At 43.5% G+C, this 21,038-nt stretch overlaps 1 protein-coding gene and 1 long non-coding RNA gene across 2 annotated transcripts in view; one reads left to right on the forward strand and one right to left on the reverse strand.

The window, feature by feature from the left end:
- The window catches only part of FREM2 (FRAS1 related extracellular matrix 2), a 162,216-nt gene extending 153,767 nt beyond the window's left edge, over positions 1-8,449 (reverse strand). Inside the window, exon 1 of the mRNA XM_036090816.2 lies at positions 3,026-8,449. Coding sequence (XP_035946709.2) covers positions 3,026-8,207 — 5,182 coding nt within the window. The 5' untranslated portion in view covers positions 8,208-8,449. The remainder of the gene's footprint in view (positions 1-3,025) is intronic.
- Positions 7,995-20,510, forward strand: LOC118534754 (uncharacterized). Its single transcript, XR_004916865.2, has 3 exons — positions 7,995-8,131; positions 12,249-12,416; positions 19,469-20,510. It is a non-coding gene; the product is annotated as an uncharacterized LOC118534754 (long non-coding RNA).
- The last annotated feature ends 528 nt before the right edge of the window (positions 20,511-21,038 follow it).

Consider the following 21,038-nt stretch of genomic DNA (forward strand, 5'->3'; position numbering starts at 1 on the left):
ATTGTTTGCATATAACACCCAGTGCTCCATTCAGTACGTGCCCTCTTTAATACCTATCACCAGGCTAACCTATCCCACCACCCCCCTCCCCTCTAGAACCCTCTGTTTCTCAGAGTCTATAGTCTCTCATGGTTCATCTCCCCCTCCGATTCCCCCTCTTCATTTTTCCCTTCCTACTATCTTCTTCTTTTTTTTTTTTTAACATATAATGTATTATTTGTTTCTGAGGTACAGGTCTGTGATTCCAGTCTTACACAATTCACAGCGCTCACCATAGCACATACCCTCCCCAATGTCTATCACCCAGTCACCCCATCCCTCCCACCCCCCACCACTCCAGCAACCCTCAGTTTTTTTCCTGAGATTAAGAATTCCTCATATCAGTGAGATCATATGATACATGTCTTTCTCTGATTGACTTATTTCACTCCGCATAATACCCTCTAGTTCCATCCACGTAATTGCAAATGGCAAGATTTCAGTTTTGTTTTTTTTTTTTTTTGATGGCTGCATAATATTCCATTGTATATATGTACTACATCTTCTTTATCCATTCATCTGTCAATGGACATCTTGCCTCTTTCCATAGTTTGGCTATTGTGGACATTGCTGCTATAAACATTGGGGTGCACATACCCCTTCAGATCCCTACATTTGTATCTTTGGGGTAAATACCCAGTAGTGCAATTGCTGGGTCATAGCGTAGCTCTATTTTCAACTTTTTCTTCTAATTACTGATCATGCATCAGATTTATTTCAGTTCATGTATACAAGCATTCCATGATTTTGTATTTTCATTTTAATTCTAAGTTCACTGACATGCCTGGCAACCACACCTTGGTTCAAACTCTTTGGGAGAAGTTTCTAAAAGTGATCTGTAATGTATCTCCCACAAGATATCACTGTGTACTTATTATAGAGAAAAAAGTCCAGGTCCTTGAGACAAGTGATGGAGACAGCAGGGGCACCCTGGCAAAGAGGCAACATTGAAATAATTTCTCTAATTTGTCTAATTCTACCTTGTTAAGTCTTCCTAATAATAAAATTGAATGAGGTTTAGAAATGAATGGATTTTCTTCTCCTAGGGACCAACTAGCAAATCGATTTAGGAATAACCTCCTTTGCCCACATATGCTAACTTGACTTAACCCAGTGCACTGAAAATCCATCAAAATATAGTTCAGCTTATCCCTTCGTGATAACAGAAAAACAAAAACAAATACAAAGTTAGCGACGTCCTCACTCAAGCTACTGCTTTTATTTCTCTTCGAAGAGAGCAACACAGTAGCTGTGTAATGGAGCCTCTCCATTTTTACTCACCCAACTCGTCTCCAGAAATAACCACCCTGAGCCAAACTGCAGCCTCAACTTGCTTAAATGAGTGCTCTGTGATGAACTACCAGTAGTTTTCCCAAGCAGTGTTTGGGTTCTTATTGGAATGTGCTCATTTCTCTTATAATCTTAAAAATGTATCTACACTTGTTATAATAAACTGACTATATTTACAAATGACCATAAAGACTAATCATGGTGAGTCCTTATCAGTGAGAGAGAGAAAGAGAGAGAAAGAGAGAGAGAGAGAGACAGCCTCTCTCTGAAATAGCATAATTTAGGGTTCAATATTTAAGATGTAATATTCCAACATTTTCAGCTGTTGGACCTGGTCCATAGAATTTAAATTAAATAGTCTGCCTGTCTTCTTCCACAAATTCCTTTAAAAAAAAAAATCTTTAAAGTCAGATTACTTTTTCAGGTCAGAGGACCAATTTGAAGTCACATTTTCTATCCTGTAATATATTCCTTTCATCCTCTTCACTTTCCATGAAAATAAACCAGTCTAAGATTGCATGGCATCTCTATCCTCAGAAAGCCTTCACATAAAAGTTTCCTGCTGGTCTGGCATGACACTTGGCACTCTGAGGTTTTCCTGTCCCTGCAGGCCCTAGAATATATTCAGGCTTTTAGCCAAGAATCAGGAGGTTGGAGTGCAGGGCTATTTGCCAGCATCTAAAACAGAGAAGCAGTTCACTTTAACACTATACTTTGCGACATCCGTTTATTAAAGCATTTGTTAGAGCCCAACACTGTTGCGGAAAGAGAACACCCCCACTGGGATGCTCCGAGGGTAAACTTCATCTCCACTCACAGAGCCCACATAGGAGAGATCTAGTTTCCATCCTGACATGGTGAGATTTTCATGAAAGCCACCCGAAGCCCTCTGTAGTGAAGGTCGCACGTTCTAGAGAACAGAGCCCTGCTTCCCAAGCCAGCATACTGAATGGGCTTCTCCCTTCAGTCACTGAGTAACTCTGCAGAGGTCACCTGCCCTTCCTGTCTCAGATTGTGTCCACACACAAAGAAAATTTAGGTTAGAAAAACGCTTTAGCTTCAAGAATGCAGATGCTGGAGGTGTTTGCCTAAGTCATAAAATATTAGAGAAGAATAATTATACATCTACAAAGTAGGTCTAAACACATTTTTTTCAGTTACAAAGTTTCTAAGAACTGTAACAGGATTAGAACATTGCTCTCACAATTAATCAAAGTAATACAGATTTGAAGGCTCTATTTCAATGGTAGGTGAAAATAACAGCAAGAAAAATACAAAGAATGTAGAAAGCACATCTTTCTCTAAGGTGCCCACATGCTTCATGAGCAACCTGCAGCGTACCCAACAGGCCACTGGGAGGACGGGGGTGGCAAAGAAAGCAGAACTCAAAAGCCTGCTTCAGCCTTAATTCACCCAAGTCTAGCTCCTGCCTTGGCACCATACCTTGCTGCTATTGAAAGACACTCGTACTCCTCCTTATGGCCGGGCACTGCAGTGGGACATACAGCAAGAGGCGAGCTCCTCTCCCAGAAAAGTGAGTCTCTGTATTGCCCCCCATCTCTCTGTTTCCCTTTCCTTTTCTTCCCTTAGATTCAAATTTGATCCCCTACTTACAAAGTTTTCGGGGATAGCCATACCCTCAGAAAATAAGACCTGCATTTTCCATTGGGTATAAGGAAAGAAAAGTGTGCCATACCTTGTGTAAACTGAGTCACACTGTAGTTGCCTCTGTCCAGGTTGAGGAGATATCCGTGTTGAGGGGCCTCTGTCACAATAAACCTGAGAGAAAAATGTAGGCTGTCTCTGTCCTCCGCTTTCAATATTTTGCTTGTGATCATGAAGCCCAAGTGACCAGTAGCCAGAGTGCGAAGTGTGGAGGCCCCTTTGTTCACGGCAATTTGGGGGACACTATCGTCAACAGCTAAGACCTGGATTTTCATCACTTGGGGTCTCCTTGTTTCAAATATTGTATCAGGGAAAACATAGAACTCTGTATGGGAACCATCAGTCACCGTGAAGGAGAAGCTGTCTTCACTCGACTCAGTGCCATCGTGTCTGTAGCTGATTAAGTTTTCATTCAAGTCTTGCTTGGTAAAAACCGTGGCAGGTCTGGTATTGTTGAATAGGAGTTGACCATGAACAGGCACCTGGGTGACAATGAACTTCAGAAATCTGTCAGGAGTATCCCTGTCTTCGGCAGTGAGTTCAAAGGGAGTGATCAGCTTGTTTCCACCCTCACTGACAACCAGGTTATGGATGGTGACCACTGGCTTTTTGTTATCCACATCACTAATGGAGATACGGAATGTCCGGAAGACAGGGTTACGTCCATCGGTGACCTGAAACTCAAAGCTGTCCATCTTGACTTCATCATCAGCTGTGTGGATGTAGTAGATTTTGTTGCCAGCCAGTTGGAGCTGAGTGAAAGATGTGATGGGTGCTCCAAGTTGATCTGTGCACTCTAAGTGACCTCTCATGGGAGCCCTGGTGATGGTAAAAACTAAGTTTTCATCAGGACTGTTCAAGTCACTGGTGCTTAGTAAGTCTGTTGTGAGGGTGACTTTGCCACCTTCTTTCAAGGATACTCCCTTGCTTATTACATCTGGGAAGACAATGTCAATGCTCCCAATGGAAACATAAAAGTAGCGATCTATGAGGGCATTTATTCCATCAGTCACATCAAATTTAATTAGGTCCCGAACGCCCTCTTGTCCAAAATGGACATACTGAATTAAGTTTCTGTCCACTTCATCCTGGGTGAAATTCATGCCCAGTGTGATATTTTCAAAGGCACCTGTAGGTTTTTGTCTCTGCAATAAGCCATGTCCTGGCCCATAACGAATAATATAAACCAAAGATTTGTCTTCAGAATCCAAATCAGTTGCCATTAATATTTTGTTGTTGATAATTTTGGTTTCCCCAATTTCTATTTCTAGTCCATTATTGATGGTCATTCTGGGGGTCTCATCATCAACTGGGATAACTATAATGAGGACCATCCTTTCCACTGAGTGCTTACCATCCGTTAGTCTTATCACAAAACTGTCTTCCTGAGTCTCAGAGTCATCATGCTCATAAATAATGCTTGAACTCTCTATGATCTGGTCCAAGGTGAAGCTTTCAACTAAAACTGTGCCATTTATCAGCTGGTTCATGATGTGACCGTGAGTAGGAAATTGGGTAATAGTGAAAGTTAGATCATCTGGGGGAATGTCAGCATCAGCAGCATTGAGGATGGGCGTATCGATCACCAGACTCATGCCTTCCATCACCATAAATTCTCTCATAAATATTTCCGGCTGTTCATCATTGGTGGGAACGATGACAATGGGGAAAAAATGTCTCTCTGAAAAGTTAATGCCATCAGAGCAACGAAATATAAATCGGTCTTCCACAGGTTCGACCCCTTTATGGACACTCTGGACATAGTTAATATGACTCTGCCTGAGGTCTTTCAGGGTAAAGGCACTTACAGCGATTCCTGCTCTTGATTTCTCAGAGCCTGGAGCTGGCGAAATGTTTTCAACGTAACCGGAGGTAGGCTGAATAACTATGGTGCACAAGATGTCATCAGTTAGTGAATCAATATCTTCAGCACTTATATGTGTTGAGGTTATAACACTTTTATCACCTTCCACGACTATAAACCGTTCACCCACAGAAATTTCTGGAGCCTGATTATCAACAGGGAGGATGGTCACCCACACGGTAACTCCTTGGATAGTACTGCCACCTATTACCCATTCTTGAGACATATCTGACAGACTCAGGTTAAATGAGTCCCCTCTGGGCAACAAGCCTATCTCACCACTAGTGTGGGCATAGACGACAGAGCCCTCTAAGATGTCCCTTTGGGTAAACTGCTCTGCTGGAACTCCGTTGACCAGGATTTCTCCATATAAGGGTGGATCTTCCAAGACGAAAGTCAACATCAAATCATCAGTGTCCTCATCAGTCCCCTTGATTACACTGGCAGTGATTTCAGTAGCTCCATTTTCTAAAACATCTAGATATGACCCCAGAGTGCCAGCAGGAAGGCTCAACATGGGGACCTCATCATCCACTGGCCGGACATTTACTCTGAGAGTGATGGGCACCACGTGGTGTCTGTCGCTGACCTCCAAGGAGCAGCTATCAGTGAGAGACTCATCCCCGTTATGGGCATAGGAAATCCGACCCTGTTTTATGTCTTCCAAGTGGAAGACCTCCCCTACATGCAGTATCTGTCCAGACACCCTCATGTGGCCATGTTTGGGCGCCTGCGTGAGAGTGAAAGAGATGTGGGCCATATCAGTGTCTACATCAACCACATGCAACTCAGTCTCACTCAGGATGTGGTGGCCCTTCTCCTGAATGGTGAAACCAGTGTTGAGGATCTCGGGTGGCTGGTTGTCCACTGGCTGCAAGTAAAGGGTGAAGGTGCCCGGAGCCACATTCCCAGCTTGGTCCTCCACCTGGAACTGGAACTGGGCCACTCGGGCAGCCACTCCCAGTTCTTGCTCCGGGGGTCTGTAAGCAATTTTATGGTGGTTGATCTGGGCTTGGGTAAAATGGGCCACCACGACTGAGGGGTTGTCAGTCAGGACCAAGGTGCCCAGTGGGGCTGGCGAGCGGTTTTCATCTGTGTCCATGGGGGGCTGGGTCACTGTGTAACGCAGTTCTCGGTCATCTGTGTCCAGGTCAGTGTAGCGAAGCCACTTCCTCCTCAGCGGGGTGAGCTGGGATTCCTGCACCACCATCCGAAGGGGACAGCCGCTGCCCAGCTCTGGAGGGAGGCGATCCACAGGATGAATGCGTATCACAAACCTGTGTGGTCCCGACTGATTAGGGGGGTCATGGTTATCCTGGACTCGAAATGTGAACTGGTCCATCACTGGCCCAGGACTATGGGGCCCCGAGTGCCTGTAGAACAGCCTCCCCTCGGTTATGTCCCGCTGCCGCCACTCTGTCACCGTTTGCTCATAGAATACTCCCTGTCTCCTCCAAGGGCCCCTGCTCAGTTCCTCCTCCTCCTCACGGGGAGGATGAGTTTGGCGGAGAAGCAGATGCCCTACGGTTGAGGAGGGCGGCTCCAGCACAAAAAGCAGCAGAGAGTCATCTGAGTCAATGTCAGTTGCACTTAGAGCAAGCGGCAGGATGGGCACCGTTTCACCTTCTGCCAGCGTCAGCCCCGTGTTAGCATTGAGGACTGGTGGTTGGTCATCCACAGGCACTAAGGTGATGGGGAACAGGAACTGCACCTGGTGCCTGCGTCCTCCATCCACCATTCGAAGGATGAGGTTGTCACTCAGTGAGCCATCTTTGTCATCGTGATGGTAGACCACCTGGCCGGCCGCTAGCTCAGCCACCGTAAAGGTCTTAGGGGCAGCATTGCCATCGGTGGCCCCCAGAAGAACAAGGTGACCGTGCCGGAGCCCAGCCACCACCTCCAGCTGCACTGCCTCCAGGTCATCCTCGTCGCTGATGACCAAGTTTTGCGGTCCAGTGCCCGCAGGGCCTGCAAGGGGCCGGGACTGGCCCTCGTAAAGAATGAGACCGGTGTTCCGGGTGACCACGGGAGCCAGTGTGTTCATGGGCTTCACCACTACCATAAAAGCAAAAGGGTCTGAGGCAGCTCCTTCCGGGTCCACTACCTCCAACTCCAGTTCAAAGAGACGCTCCTGGTCAGAGTCCTCAGACGGGGGCTGGTAGGCAATCTTCAAGAGCCGCAGGTCCCTCTGCGTGAAGGAGGAGAGGGGCAGGCTACGATCATCAGTACTTACTAGGTAGCCCTGGCCAGGCTGGAAAGGAGAGGTGAGGTTGAAGATCAACAGGTCAGGAGGCGACTCAGCATCCTCGGCGGCCAGCATGTCTGGGGTCAGGGCCGTGAGTACAAACTGGTCCACCTCCATCATCATCATGGCCACAAAACTGGGCTTGGGTGCGCTGTTCTCAGCCCCTCCTCGGATTCTCACCAGCACCTGGAAGTGCTCACGTTTCAAAGCAGGCCTGCCCACGGGCGAACCTCGAGAACGCAGCTCCACCACCATGGGCACCCAGTCCCTGTTTGGTGACCGACTGGGGGCCGTGTGGCGGTAGCGCACGCCTAGCTCCTGGAAAGCTTTGCAGTCCATCAGGATTGGCTCCTGGGCGCCCCCCTCGCTGGCTCCACCTGGAACCTGCGGGTAGTGAAGGAGTTCCCCGTAGCGAGGCAGCGCGCTCAAGCCGGACAGGATGCCCACGCGACACTCCTCGGTCTCGGGCTGGTAGGCGAACTCCAGGCTCCGCGCGTCCAGGGCATTGCTGGTCCCCAGCAGCTCCTCCACGACGAGGGGCAAGTTCCGAGTCACAACCTCCAGCTGGGTGAAAAGCACCTCCACCTCCAGCACCAAGGGTAGCACTGCTGCCCCTCCCGGAGCGTCGTAGCGCAGCTGCAGCCGAATGCGATCCCGCGACGGGCTGCGCGCGCCCAGGTGCGAGTAACACACCTCTCCCGGGCCGAAGTCGCACGGGAAGCGCTTGGGACTCAGGTGGCCAGGCCTCTGGGCCAGCGCGTCGTTGTCTAGCACGGTCACCGCGCAGCGGTCCCCCGGCTGCACCTGCAGCACCAGGTCGTGCAGAGGATCCAGCCAGACCTCGCGGCCGAAGGGCACCCGGAGCCCACGGTTCGCCAGCACTATGGCCTCCTCGGCGGGGACCCCTGCAGCCCCCGCGAGATCCGGGGACAGCAACGCCCGGCCAGGGGCAGCGGGCTGTGCCGGGACGCAGCTTACCAGTGACAGGAGAAGCAGCAGCAGCAGCACGAGGCGGGGCGGCAGCGCAGGTATCGGCTGGAAACTGGGGGGGTGGGCCACCCCGCCCGCGCGGGAGGCGATCCCGGGGGTCCTGGCCGCGTGCATGATCCGGGTGTTAAGAGTTCGGACAGGTCAGCCTTAGAGAGCGCAGTCAGTCCCCCGGCAGGGAGCAAGAGATCCCTCCGGAAAGTGCCAGGAACCCCGTACTCTGTAGCCGCGGCTGGGCCAGGATGGAAAGTTGCGCGGGCCGGGCCGGGCTGGCGCTGCTGCGGAGGCTGAGCCCCCTGGCCGTCCCGCTCCGCCGCCGGCCGCACACTGGCTGGGAGAACCGAGTCCCTCCACTCCTGCTTCCCAGGTCCCGGACCTAGAGCTTTGAGGGAAACTCCTTCCCTAGCACCCCTTTACTCCAGTCCTCCCAGGAGGCCAATCGTTGGTCCCGGGAGGAGGCCCCGAGTCCAGGGTTGGGTAGTGATATCTGCCAATCAGCTCCTAGGGGCGGAGGCGGGGAAACCGTGCCGAGGGGAGGAGATACAAGGCGCTACAAGTTGTCCTGGAAGCAAGGGGGTACTGGCGGTCTCGGGGTGCCCACCTTTGCTCACGTTTCGCTCCGGGATGCCAGGGTTGGGGTTCCAGCAGAGGAGTCGGGACATGCGGCTGAGCTTGCATCAGTTCTTCAGCTGCCTGGGATCCAGGATTACACATTTTAGCTCCCATCCCCTTCAGTCGATGCGGTCTCGCGCGGGGGAGTGTGTGGTTATTGCTCACTGAAATTTGCAAACCAGAGAGGAAAGTTATTCGCAATGTCGCTTGTGTTTGCCTCGAAACCCAGAGCAGTTTGGGAAGAAAGGCTGGGGCTTATTTGCAAAAGAAGGACAGCTAGAATTAAAAGCCAATGCTAGAGCAGGTTGCTCACACACACACACACACACACACACACACACACCCCACCCGGGGCCGCTGCTCTCTCCTCGTAAATTACAAGGGGCACAGTCCTTGGTGGTGAGTTTTAAACAAGCCCCTCCTTTGCAACCAAAGTTCAGAGTAAGAGTAAAAGAGGTGGGGGGGGGGTCGGGAGGGACGTTTGGAATGCGTGAGAAATGCAGTCAGTCCGATCGGAATAGCGAGACTAGCACCAAAAAATAAGATCTAGGGAATGTAGCCCCAGGCTCTCCCAAAGCAGCCGCTGTTCGGGTAGCTGTCGTTAGAAACGTTCCTGTTCTCTTTGCAGTAATTAGACCAAGTACAAACTAAACCTACTTGTCAGCATCACATTTCTTTGCATGCCAAGAGAATTGATAAATATCCGGAGGGCCAACGAAAATAGGTTAGCTCCCATTTCGGTGAGCCGGTTTTTAAGTCAGAGTTTGAGCTCTTCCTGCCCCCTTGTGTTTGTGCGGTTTGAAAGTGTGCGGATTCCCCTTCTGCAAGGTTTCTTAACTGCACGCACCTCTTCGAAGAAAAAAGAAGAAGAGCCCTCACAGTTAAAACCCAGCCATTTCCAGATTCGTTTCTTGAGCAGTCTCGTTTACTTATCCTGATCAAAATGTTTTCTTTTGGAGAATGTTGTTCTCTGTTCAGTAACACAAATCAGATTATTAGTCGGAATATAGAATTGGAATCATGGTCATCCTGCCCTTTTCCTGTTTAAAAATAGTTTAGATTTGGGAAAGAAAAGAGTGTAAGACACTGCTGTGACATTTTCAATTTCAGTGAAAGTTGAAGATCTAAAACGCATATGGAGGTACATTTCGGTAAGAAGTACTTATCTTTATTAACCCTTCCAGGACGTTCCCCTGAGCTTCTCCAGTCCAGAATTTTGATCCCTGCCGGCACACTCACAGCTACTTTCCGGGTCACAACCCAGCCTCTATATGGAGTATTGCTGGGAAGTGTCAGATTCTGCTCCAGGAAGACCACTGAGCCATGTTTGTCCCTGGGAGTTAGAGATGGAAAATTCTGAAATCTTTCAAAAAAAAAAAAAAGCCAGACAGAGAGAGAGAGAGATTAATTTAAAGGAGCCACTCATACCAGCAAACAAATGACATTTAGTTAATTGAATATTAATCGAACTAATTCTTAATGCTTTGTACTTTGGGGGAGCTTTTAACTCCCACTTATGATTGATGAATACATTTCACAACTTAGTATAAAATGAGCATCCAGGAACCCAGAAGGGATGTGGCTGAAATTTTAAACATATGAGAAAACCCCCATCCAAGTCCACCGATTTCCAATTCAGTTTGGTGTTATTATTTTATAGCTTCTTATAATGATTCATTATTGCAAACAGAATTCAAATTGTAGTGACAAGGGGAAATTTTACTCTTTCCCGTTCACAAATAGAACAAATGGAAAGATGCTGAATGAAATAGAACATCAGTTTCAGAATATGGGTCTTTATATATTATATTTCAAATTCTGGTTACATACTTTGAAAACTGTCAACTGGGAGCTGAGTGATTCTTATTCAGGCATTGCTACCCTAGGTCCACTCTGACCAGAACCAGACCAACAGCCTGACCCCTTGATGCTTCCCAGTGGCTCCAGGCTTTTCCTTTCTTCCTTTTAAAGTCCAACTCTGTTTGACTTGCAAGCGATGATAAGATCAGCATTTGAAGTATGGTAGTATGCCCAAAGGGCAGAGTTCAGTATTTTGTTTCATGGTAAGAAGAATAGAGGTCCACAGTTATTTTTAAGTAGCCTAAGGAAATCAATAAACTATAGTCTTTTTTTGACTTTTTAATTTAGCCTGCCTTGAAGTGATGGAATGATTCTTACTCTTATTTCTTTTTTTTTGGAGGAGGGGTAAGTGCCTTCATTATTTGTTGTTGTTTTTTTAATCACATAGGAAGTAACACATACTGTGATTTGCTTAAATATATTTTGCATTCATAGTTATTGATAAAATAGTGAAATATTAAATTCTCATCTGCAAGCATTATTTATGATGATAATCTCTCTTTAGAATAAATACCTCAGTGTTAAAAGATTTCTATACCTAAGTGGCAAGGAAATATTATTTTATGGCCAATAGTCTTAATATCATAAGGGATTAAATAAGCTGGCAAACTTGTAATTTTTTTAAATCTGAGCTTAATTATTAAGTGCTCCTTTCATTATCCTTGTAACACTGTGCTTCCTCTGGGCAAAATGCCTTTTTTAAATTCTAAAGTTGCTTAGCATATGAAAAACATGCTAAAATGTCCCCTCAAATCAACTTAAAGCTGAAATTATTCATTGTTAAAACTCAAATGACCTCTGACCTAGGGTTAAGCACCAGAGAACCTATTTCCTAAAATAAAGAAGGTTATAGGATGAATTGAAGATACAAGCGAGATATTCAGGTGTAAACCGACTCTGGTTAAATTTACACCTGGCTAAATTTTGAATGTAACGTTGTCATTCCAGAGTTTATTTCACTTTTCTTATATCACTCTCCTGGCCTGTAAGACCCCCTTAGAAAAGATGGCTTCAAGGACCCCTGTAGAGTGCTCCCAGATGAATGATTGAAGCTTTATGCCAGGCACCTTTAAGAGCTCTCAATAGAATTGTAGTCTTTGATGGCTTCAAAATCATGGCTTGCCTGTAAACACCAAACTTGACTGATTGCAGAGCAACGCTGAAGGGGGAAACAGCCCTGGACTGATGGACCAAGACCTGGGTCCCCGCCTTGGCTCTGACATCCACTGACTCCCTCCTCCCCTCCATGCCTGGATCCGCAAGGGAGTTGGGCAAGCCTGGGGAGTTGTACTGTGGGGGCTTAAGATGCAGCTACCTCAGAGCATGGGGCCCTGCCTTTGGCGGGCTGCTTTGGGTCCATAGTGCCAGGGGCCTGGCGTGGGGTGAGGCGAGACTGCCCCATCGTAGCCAGGGCAGGCGTGGGTTCCGGGTCAGCTTCTCGTACCTCAGATGTTCTGTTTGCAATAAATGCCCTATAGCCAAAAAAAAAAAAAAAAAAGCAATTCTCTCTCTTTTGCGACTACATTCTCCATAACTGTAAACCAAGGGACTCAGTCTTCTCGGACACATTCTCTTTTGGGTCCCCTTTGGTTTTGGTGTTGGTGCCATGAGACCAAATTTATGGATGACCTGCCATTTGGCTTCCTCATGTTACTTTTTAGTTTACCGTGCTCCTTCTATCTGCAGTATTCTCCCGAACGGCCTGTGGGAATCAATCGGAAATTTAAGAGCCCTACTAAGCTTGCAGACCACTTGCTGGAACTTCCTCATTTCATGGGCGAGGAAACAGAACCAAGGAGGTTAAGACCCAGGAGTGGAGCTGGAAAGGCAGAGAGATAACTGACTGACTGCAAGGTCAGTATCCATATCCTACCTTAAGCTCCAATTTAACCTTTAAGGATGATGGCAAATACTTACTCCCCCGTGGAAATTTTGTTCGTCTACCCAACTTAGTATGAGCTGTGCGTCTTTTGACTTTCTCATAACACCTCCTCCCCTTTGCGCCATATGCCTTTGCTTGTATCTCTTACGAGATCCCTCTGACTGTATGTTGTGTTACAGTCGTCTGAGTTCCTGTTGTGCCCTTCACTGTTTTGAAAGCACCTTGAGCTCACAGCCTGCATGTACTCATCCTTTACCTGCATAAAGATCTTAATAAATATTCACTACATGATATTAGATCTCAATTTATCATTTCCCAAGCAATTTCACTTGAAATAACTCAGCCAGATAACTCACAACAGCTTCGCAAGGTAACCAGGTATGTTATTCAGTTTTCTTAGTAGCAAGCGACAGACACGGACTGGCTGAATTAAGCAAAAAGGAACTGAAAAAATAGTGAATCGCTCACATCATTCCTGGAAAGGCAGCAACGTAAGGCTCAGAAAAGTGAACATGAACCAAAAACCAAACCTTCCACTTGGTGATGGTGTGTGGGGACAGCACTGAGTCACTGCAGGATACTGAAGGCTGCAGGTGACACTCCCACTAGATGTGAGTCAACACTAAAGCCGCTACCTCCACTGCTCGTGGGCTCAGATGTCACTGCAGCCCATGCCCAGGGATTTTTCTCTCTCCGTCACTGCAAAATCAGAGGTCCGGGCAGGATTGGCTTACCCAAGCTTAAGTCACGGGCCCACACCCAGCTGCCGAGGCATGGGGGGAGTGTGTGTCTGGCCTTTTTGGCTTCCTGGGTTTGAGTGGCTGGCTCCCCTTCCCACTAAGATTCATACTGTGCGAATGTCTCATCTAGAAGAAAGAAGTGCATGTTTGAAGGAGCCAAATACAGCCTGCTCATCATAATGGGTTAAGTAGCAATCTTACCATTTTATGTTTGAGAAAACAGAGACATAGCAGGGATCCGTGATTTCTTTTCAGGTTCATACAGTTATTGACAAAACCAGAATTAGGGGCACCTGGATGGCTCAGATGGTTAAGAATCTGCCTTCGGCTCGGGTCATGATCCCAGAGTCCTGGGATCGAGTCCTGCACCCGGCTCCCTGCTCAGCAGGAAGCCTGCTTTTGCCCCTCCCCCGGCCCCTGCTCTCTGTTTCTCAAATGAATAAATAGAATCTTTTTTAAAAACCAGAATTAAGGGGCGCCTGGGTGGCTCAGTCGTTAGGCGTCTGCCTTTGGCTCAGGTCGTGGTCCCAGGGTCCTGGGATCGAGCCCCGCATCGGGCTCCCTGCTCGGCCGGAAACCTGCTTCTCCCTCTCCCTCTCCCCCTGCTTGTGATCCCTCTCTCGCTGTGTCTCTGTCAAATAAATACATAAAATCTTTTAAAAAAACCAAAAAACCAGAATTAAATAAAGTAGATGAAATAAATTAAATGAACTAGAATCCAAATAGTCTACTGTAGGCTGCTTTTCCTTTTACACTCTGAAATAGGCCATTTTTCACTTTTAAAAACATTTGGCAAAACTTTCTACTTTTTTCTTCCTCAGAGAAAGGGTTTTTGAGAACTACAGAGTGGGGGAAGTGGTTCAGGACAGCCTTATCTTCCGACAGCCTGTGGTAATGGGGATTCCTGGATGTCCACACTTGGGAACCTTGTGAAAATCTTTCTTGTTGAGGCAAGTCACAAATGGAGGAGGAAAGGGGGGAGGCCAGCTCGCTGTGGCCGCAGAGGCCTGCGCTGAGCCAGCTGGAGAGCTCCCTGTGGCCTGAAGGTCAGCACAAAGCCCTGACTTGGCAGCCTTGAAAATAGTTTTCCCAAAGATTTGGCTTGTCGCTTGTTGAGATCTTTTAAGCCAGTGATCCTGGGGCATTAATATCCGTGGATTTTCCACTTGTAAGTTTTCAAACAAAACTCAGAATGAAGTGGAATTTAAACACAGTTGAAACAAGAGACCACGACTCAGCTGAACCAACAGGAACTAAAACAAAGAACAAATAAGGGAAAAAGCTCTTCTCTTATTGGGATTTAAACTAAAAAAAAAATTATGGCATGACTTCTGTATGTTTCTCTTAGCAATCTTATTTTTTGACTCTTATTAATAGGCCTCCATGGAAATGCTCACTGTGTCCTTGGCTTATACCACGGGGGACTTAACAAAAGGCCCTCTGAAACAGAGTGCTGTCTCACATGAATTAAATTCTGTAAGACAGAGAAATGTAAGGGGTAAATTTAAATTAAAAAAAGAGATCTATCTAATTTTAATCTGAGGTGAATAGTGCATATACTTCTAGAGGGGAAAAAGCTCCTTCTTGAGTAGCTTTAATCAGAAATACAAAGTCATAACATAGAGAAATGAGCACAGGTTTGTTTTCAGGAATTATTATTTAAGATGTATCAGTTCTTGAGAATGATTCCCTTGATAGGTCACTTAAAAATTTCCACCAATATTCTCTTTTATTTTTTACTTATGAATCAATCTCCAAGACCCCATTTTCAGCAATTTTCTAGCTTCAACTGGAAAGATGCCGGCCTTGTTCCCACCAATGCCATGCCCAGGATCTCAAGGAGTGTTCCGGAATCGCTCCCTGGAGGGCCAGTCCTGTTAGGTTTTGGCAGGGCCCCCAAATTCCAGTTCCCCATCCCCTACCTCCCTGTCTAGCATTTAACTTTCACCATCTAGATTAGAGGGTCATTTGGCTGCAGCCAGAAATCCCCCAAAGACAGAAAGCCTGCAACTCGGGGTGGAAGTCAGGTTTATCACTGAACAGCTGTAATTATTAGAAAGCCCATCCTTCTCTAAAGTTGAAAACTGCCTTCTTGTGATTTCCATCTGTTCTCTTCTCTGGCATGAAATGGATTCTATCTATTCCTTCTTCCACATGACAGCTCTTCAGGTATTTGAGGGCAACCATCCTATCCCCACCATGTTATCTTTTCTCAGGACTAAATATTGCTGCTTCGCTCAACTGTTCCTTATGACACATTCCCCAGACCCCTTGCCATTTTGTTTGCTGTATCTCAGTGTCTCTTTTAAAAGGTGGCACCAAGACCTAAGCACAACAGCTTTCTTGGGATTGCATAACTGATGAGTGACAGGGCTGGGATTTGAACTCAGGTAGTATAGATCCAGTGATTGGGTTCCTCTGTACTGGACAATCCTCTCTGACAACACTGTGCCTCAGTTATTTGTGGTTTAGAGATATTTTCAAGTAGAATAAGCTACATTGTCTTCCGAAACATATTGTGACACAGTAGAAGGAAATTAACTGGAAAGATCCCCAGCTCCATTTTTATCTTTTAAATTCTCAAAAAACAAACAAGAGAACAGCAACAAAAATTTAAAAAGGAAAAGAAAAGAGCAAGAAGGCTAAGTTATGAAGGGTGCGTGTGTTTGTTGGAAAGGAGTTAGTTTATTGTTAGTATATTGGTTTCCAGTGAGTGGATGATATTTTTGTTCCTTTGAAGTCATCATTGCAATTTCAAGAATTTATCCTAGGAACTAATCCAAAGTTGAAATAAGCTCCATATAAATAAAGATGTTTATGGTAATATTATTGATTTTAAAAAGTCACAAAGAAAAATCAAGTGTCTAAAAGAAAATGGAAAGATTAAGGATAATCAAGTATATTGATTCATTATATTAGTATGCATATTTTAAAAATGATAATTATGTGAGCTAGCAACATGGAAAATGTATAATATGAAATATACATACTATGATCCCAATATATGAAAGTAATACATGGATAAGAACTGAAGTAATATGCAAAATAGAAAATCATTGCTGTGCTCTCTTGTTGGGTTTGTGGGTGTCACTTTTTTTTTGGTTACCATATTTGTTGAATTTATAACAAAAGAAATTTAAAAGTTAAATAGTTTATTCAGATTTGTTTTAAAAGCTACACCACAATCTTTTGAAAGGTGAACCGAAGTCCCACTCTTGAACTGAATTTGTATAACAGTTCAACACACTTAGGCCCGAATGCTTAAGATAAATATTGGTCATGCTATAAATTGTAATTCTTCCTTCTCTTAAGATATTGACTTGCACCTTAATAGCAATTGTTATAATAATAAAAACAGCATATACAAAATGCTTTATCAATGTGCTAGACTATAAACATTGTTGCCAGAAAGGGATACATTTTCTTGCTATTATTAAATATTGGGTGGGCTACCCTACCACAATTGTAGGCCTTTACACTTGAGGATAGTGAGTCACTTGTAACTGAGGGCACAAAATGAAACGTGGAAGGTACTATTTCATAACCAATGTTAATGATCATATATCTTTACCCAATAAATACATGTATATATGAATAAAAGGTTTTCAATACAAAGCATATTCAAAGTAATGTTATTTATTAAGCTTAAAAATCTGAGAATGTCAGAGAGCTTGGGTGGCTCAGTCAGTTAAGTGTCAGACCTTGATTTCAGCTCAGGTCATGATCTCAGGGTTGTGAGATCGAGCCCCTTGATGGGCTCCGCATGGGCGTGGAGACTGCTTGAGATTCTTTCTCTCCCTTTCCCTCTGCCCCCCCCCCCCACTCCTGGTGCACACACACGCATGTTCTCTCTTAAAAAAAATCTGAGAATATCATTTATGTGGCTTACTAACTTCTACATAGAGTAATATTGGAAATAATTTGTAAACTGTTGATTCGGTTATTTAGTGATTTCTAAAGTCCAATACAAGAACATCTCTTTTATCTTAACTTTATACTTACTTCTTGTGTGTGAGACCTTAAAAATGTTGCTTGATTTCTGTTCTCAATGTTCTTTGATTATTTAAAAAAATAGTTTTTCACTGAACAAGATATATCATTGTAGCCTATGGGAAGGATCAATATATTTGTGTTACCTTTAAAAATAGGCTTTAAAGTATAATACCAATATCCAAGATTTTGAGTAAAAATTTCAGTCTTTCCCTGAAGAATCTATACTCAGTTGAATTATTAAGTGACTTAACTTACTTAATTAAATGTGTAAATGTAATGTGCACTATTTGATTTTTACATATAGTTAAAATTATATAATTAGATTTGTTATTGAAAATTTTGAACTCTTACTCAATTTAGCTTTGTCAAGATACATTATCACAGACATCCATCTGTATGCGCAAGAAATTACAAAATGGGTATAAGGCGGAATGTACGACTTAGGATTCACTGAGAAGTCACTTCACACAATATGGTAGGGAAATGCTGCCTTTTTATATATGAGCTAATGCTATAGAGTCTTAGGCTATGACTCTGTACATTTCTATCACCTTGAGCTCATTAACTCCATGTTCCGAGCAAACAAAACAACACCAGGAAATCAATTTAGATGAATATGTTTATTTAACAAGTGCTGTTATTATTATTCATAATATTTTGGGTTGCTAGGGCCGGATGATTAGGGTGGCTACAGGAATAAGGAGAAAAAAGAAAGATTAGAACATTTGGAAGTAAGAATGTGTTCATCACAAGTAATTTGAGAAAATAACTTCTGATACTATGTGCAAGGCTAAGCAGCAGAGATTTGAAAGGATATAGGAAGGAGATCATTTCTCAATGAAAATATCAGTTACATACAACAAAATGTGTTCATCTCACTTGAAACGAGTGAATGTATTTTAACTTAATACTAAATCCAATACATTTTAAAAACGAACTTAACTTGAAACAAATTTTTCTAATTGTTAGTGGGGGGGTTTTTTTGGTTGTTTTTTTTAGAGAGAGAGCGCATGCGTGAGTGGGGGGGTAGGGACAGAGGGAGAGGGAGAATTTTAAGCAGGCTCCATGCTCAGCGCGGAGCCCAACATGGGACTTGATCTCATGACCCTGAGATCATGATCTGAGCCGAAATCAAGAGTTGGATGCTTAACTGGCTGAGCCACCCAGGCATCCCAGTGTTTTTGTTTTCTATTTGTAAAATGTGATCATATTCTTTCCTACTACTTATAAGAATATTCAGATTTCTCATGTTCCTTGTTTTACAACTTAAGAAAGCTAGAATAATAGGTGACTAGAAGAACAATAAAAGTGAACTCTACTGAAGCAATTTCTGGATTTCCTTAAGAGTTTTCAAATTGATGTTGCTTTGGACTTAATGTACCTGCTGTTTTCCATAACTTACACATGATTTTTATCATTGGCATTGATTTCTAGAAAAAAAAAAAGTAGTTTTTTACTTCCCTTTCAACTAGTTTCTTTGAATTTTCTGACTTAGTGCATCAAAATCAGTACATAGCATTAGTAAGATCAGTAAGTATTCCTTATATTCCTATTATTCATGATTTTGAGCTTAGAGATGGTGATTAAAACCTTGTCCTGACCTTTAAGGATAGGACATCAAATTGGATAGACCAGACTGGAATAATTAGAAGGAACTAAGGGAGGGACATTGGAAGGGAAGTAAGAATAGTATAAAATTGAATAATGAATATTGCAAGGTGGATTAATGACTGTGTTCAGGGGGGAATAAAAAGGTACTTCAGGTAGTTGAAGTAAGAAATAGGAAAGTTTTAATGAAGGATGTGGGCTTGAGTTGGAAATCAAAGGATGAGTTTGGATAACTGAAGAGAGGAGTGCCACGGGCCAGGGGAATACATGATGGAAAGCTCAGAGGTTTGGTTAGACCTGCACCTGAGTAGTGATAATCATGGGGAAAATAGGCTATTTGTTGGTATAAAGAAAAGTATTGATGAACACACTGTGGTTGCTCAGGTTAGAGGTTCACTAAAACAACAACAACCAGGTATTAAGATTTGAAAACTAAATTAGAAGTAGCTATTGGAGATTTTGTACATGATGCATGATTAAAGTAGTATTTTAGGAAGATGAATCTAGCAGCTAGCTCTCTGCAGGGTGAAAAAGAATGTAGTGCCTAGGATATTATTGCAATGGAAAGACAGATGTCACTGCAGAAATAAGGAGAAAGAGGAAAGGTTAGCACGTTTGGAAGTAAAAATATGGCATAGCAGGTAATTTGAAGAAATAATCACTGAATGTTTACTGTATGCAAGAGATGATGCTGAGAACAGAAGGAAGCACAAGGAATAAGGAAGAGAGAAGAGTTCAAGACAGCTGTCTGGTTTCTGACTGGAAGAGTGGAAAATGGACTTCATAAGGAACAGAAGAGGAACTATTACGGCTCAAGCATGTGGGAAGACTTTAATGGGCCCAAAGAACAGAAACTCAACACGATCTAAGTAAGAGATTTTGCCCCAAGTTTTTTCCAAAAGAGCAGGCGTTAACATCCATGTGTACATAGCCACATCTACCATATTACCACATCTACCATCAAAGGAAGGGAGGCTATAATTATAAACACAAGGCTGGGAAGTTTCTTTGATCTGTTCCTGGTGTAAAACTGTTGTATTTAAAGATATTCATAATGGGCTTTGCTTATAGAGAGTGGTTGTAATGTCTCAAATTCCACTGAGCCTTTTTCTTCTAGCTCTTTGCACTATTATTTAGATTTTGAAATAATATAATCACAAAATTTCAAATGTGTACCTTGGGACTTAAATTCTGCAAGTTACCTTCTTTTTTTTATGTAGCCAAACCAATATTTTTTATCCTTAACTCTTTGAAACTACACTGTATATAAACCTTTCTTTTTTTTTTTCCCCAAACTAATATTTTATGGCACACTCATGCTTATTCTTCCTAATGCCTCAAGATTCCTGCATGTTGATATCTGTCTGGCTATGTATTTGACTACAGCTTTCCAGTGTGTGTGGATGGTTTTTGTAAAAATATGCAGTTAAGCTAGATGAGTCTTAACTCAGAAAAAAAAAATATATATATATCTTTGGGTTCTGTGTTTTATCTAGTATATTGCTTTTATAGGTATGCTGATATAGGTATATGATATGGCAGAAGATTATCGTTTTTTTTTTACCTTCGGCCATGATGGAATATTTGACTTTAGCTGCTGACTCTCTCTGTTCCCCAGAGCATGTGGCCCACGGTATTCACAATATTATTGTGTTTCCAGACAGGCTACTGTGGGTGCTTAAAAATATTATCGTAGATGCTGATTCTGCTTTGCTGGCCACTGACTGTAGGAGAGCTATAAAAAGAATAATAGAAATACATATATATATATATATATATATGTTACATATATATATAGAGAGAAACATATATGTTATATGTAATTGAAATATTAAAAGTTTATAAAACATTCCTCATTTTGAGAGAGTATTACAATGATGTCATCTGGGAGTCGATGTGACTGAAGGTAGTGCGTGTTACAACTATAAATATCAACATATTTCACAAGTGTTCCGGATAATATTAGATAGGGGAAAACCAGGCTATTAAAAGAACTAATTGATGCCTCCAAATGAAAGTAGATTCTAAATATGCTCTCTTTCTTGGAATATGTTGCCTGCCCCATACTGGTGATGTGAATAAAGGAAGACAACTGTTGGAATATCAGAATCCATTTGACTCCTCCAATAGAATGCAATCAATTCCATTTCTAATATCATTGCAATGACATATTAGATTTTAATAATATTAGAAAAATCTCAACAATTTTATGAGAAGTGGTGGCTCTGATTTATATAAGCTCTTAAGGACTAG

This window comes from Halichoerus grypus, chromosome 4, assembly GCF_964656455.1.
Source record: "Halichoerus grypus chromosome 4, mHalGry1.hap1.1, whole genome shotgun sequence".
Taxonomy (NCBI): Eukaryota; Metazoa; Chordata; class Mammalia; order Carnivora; family Phocidae; genus Halichoerus; species Halichoerus grypus.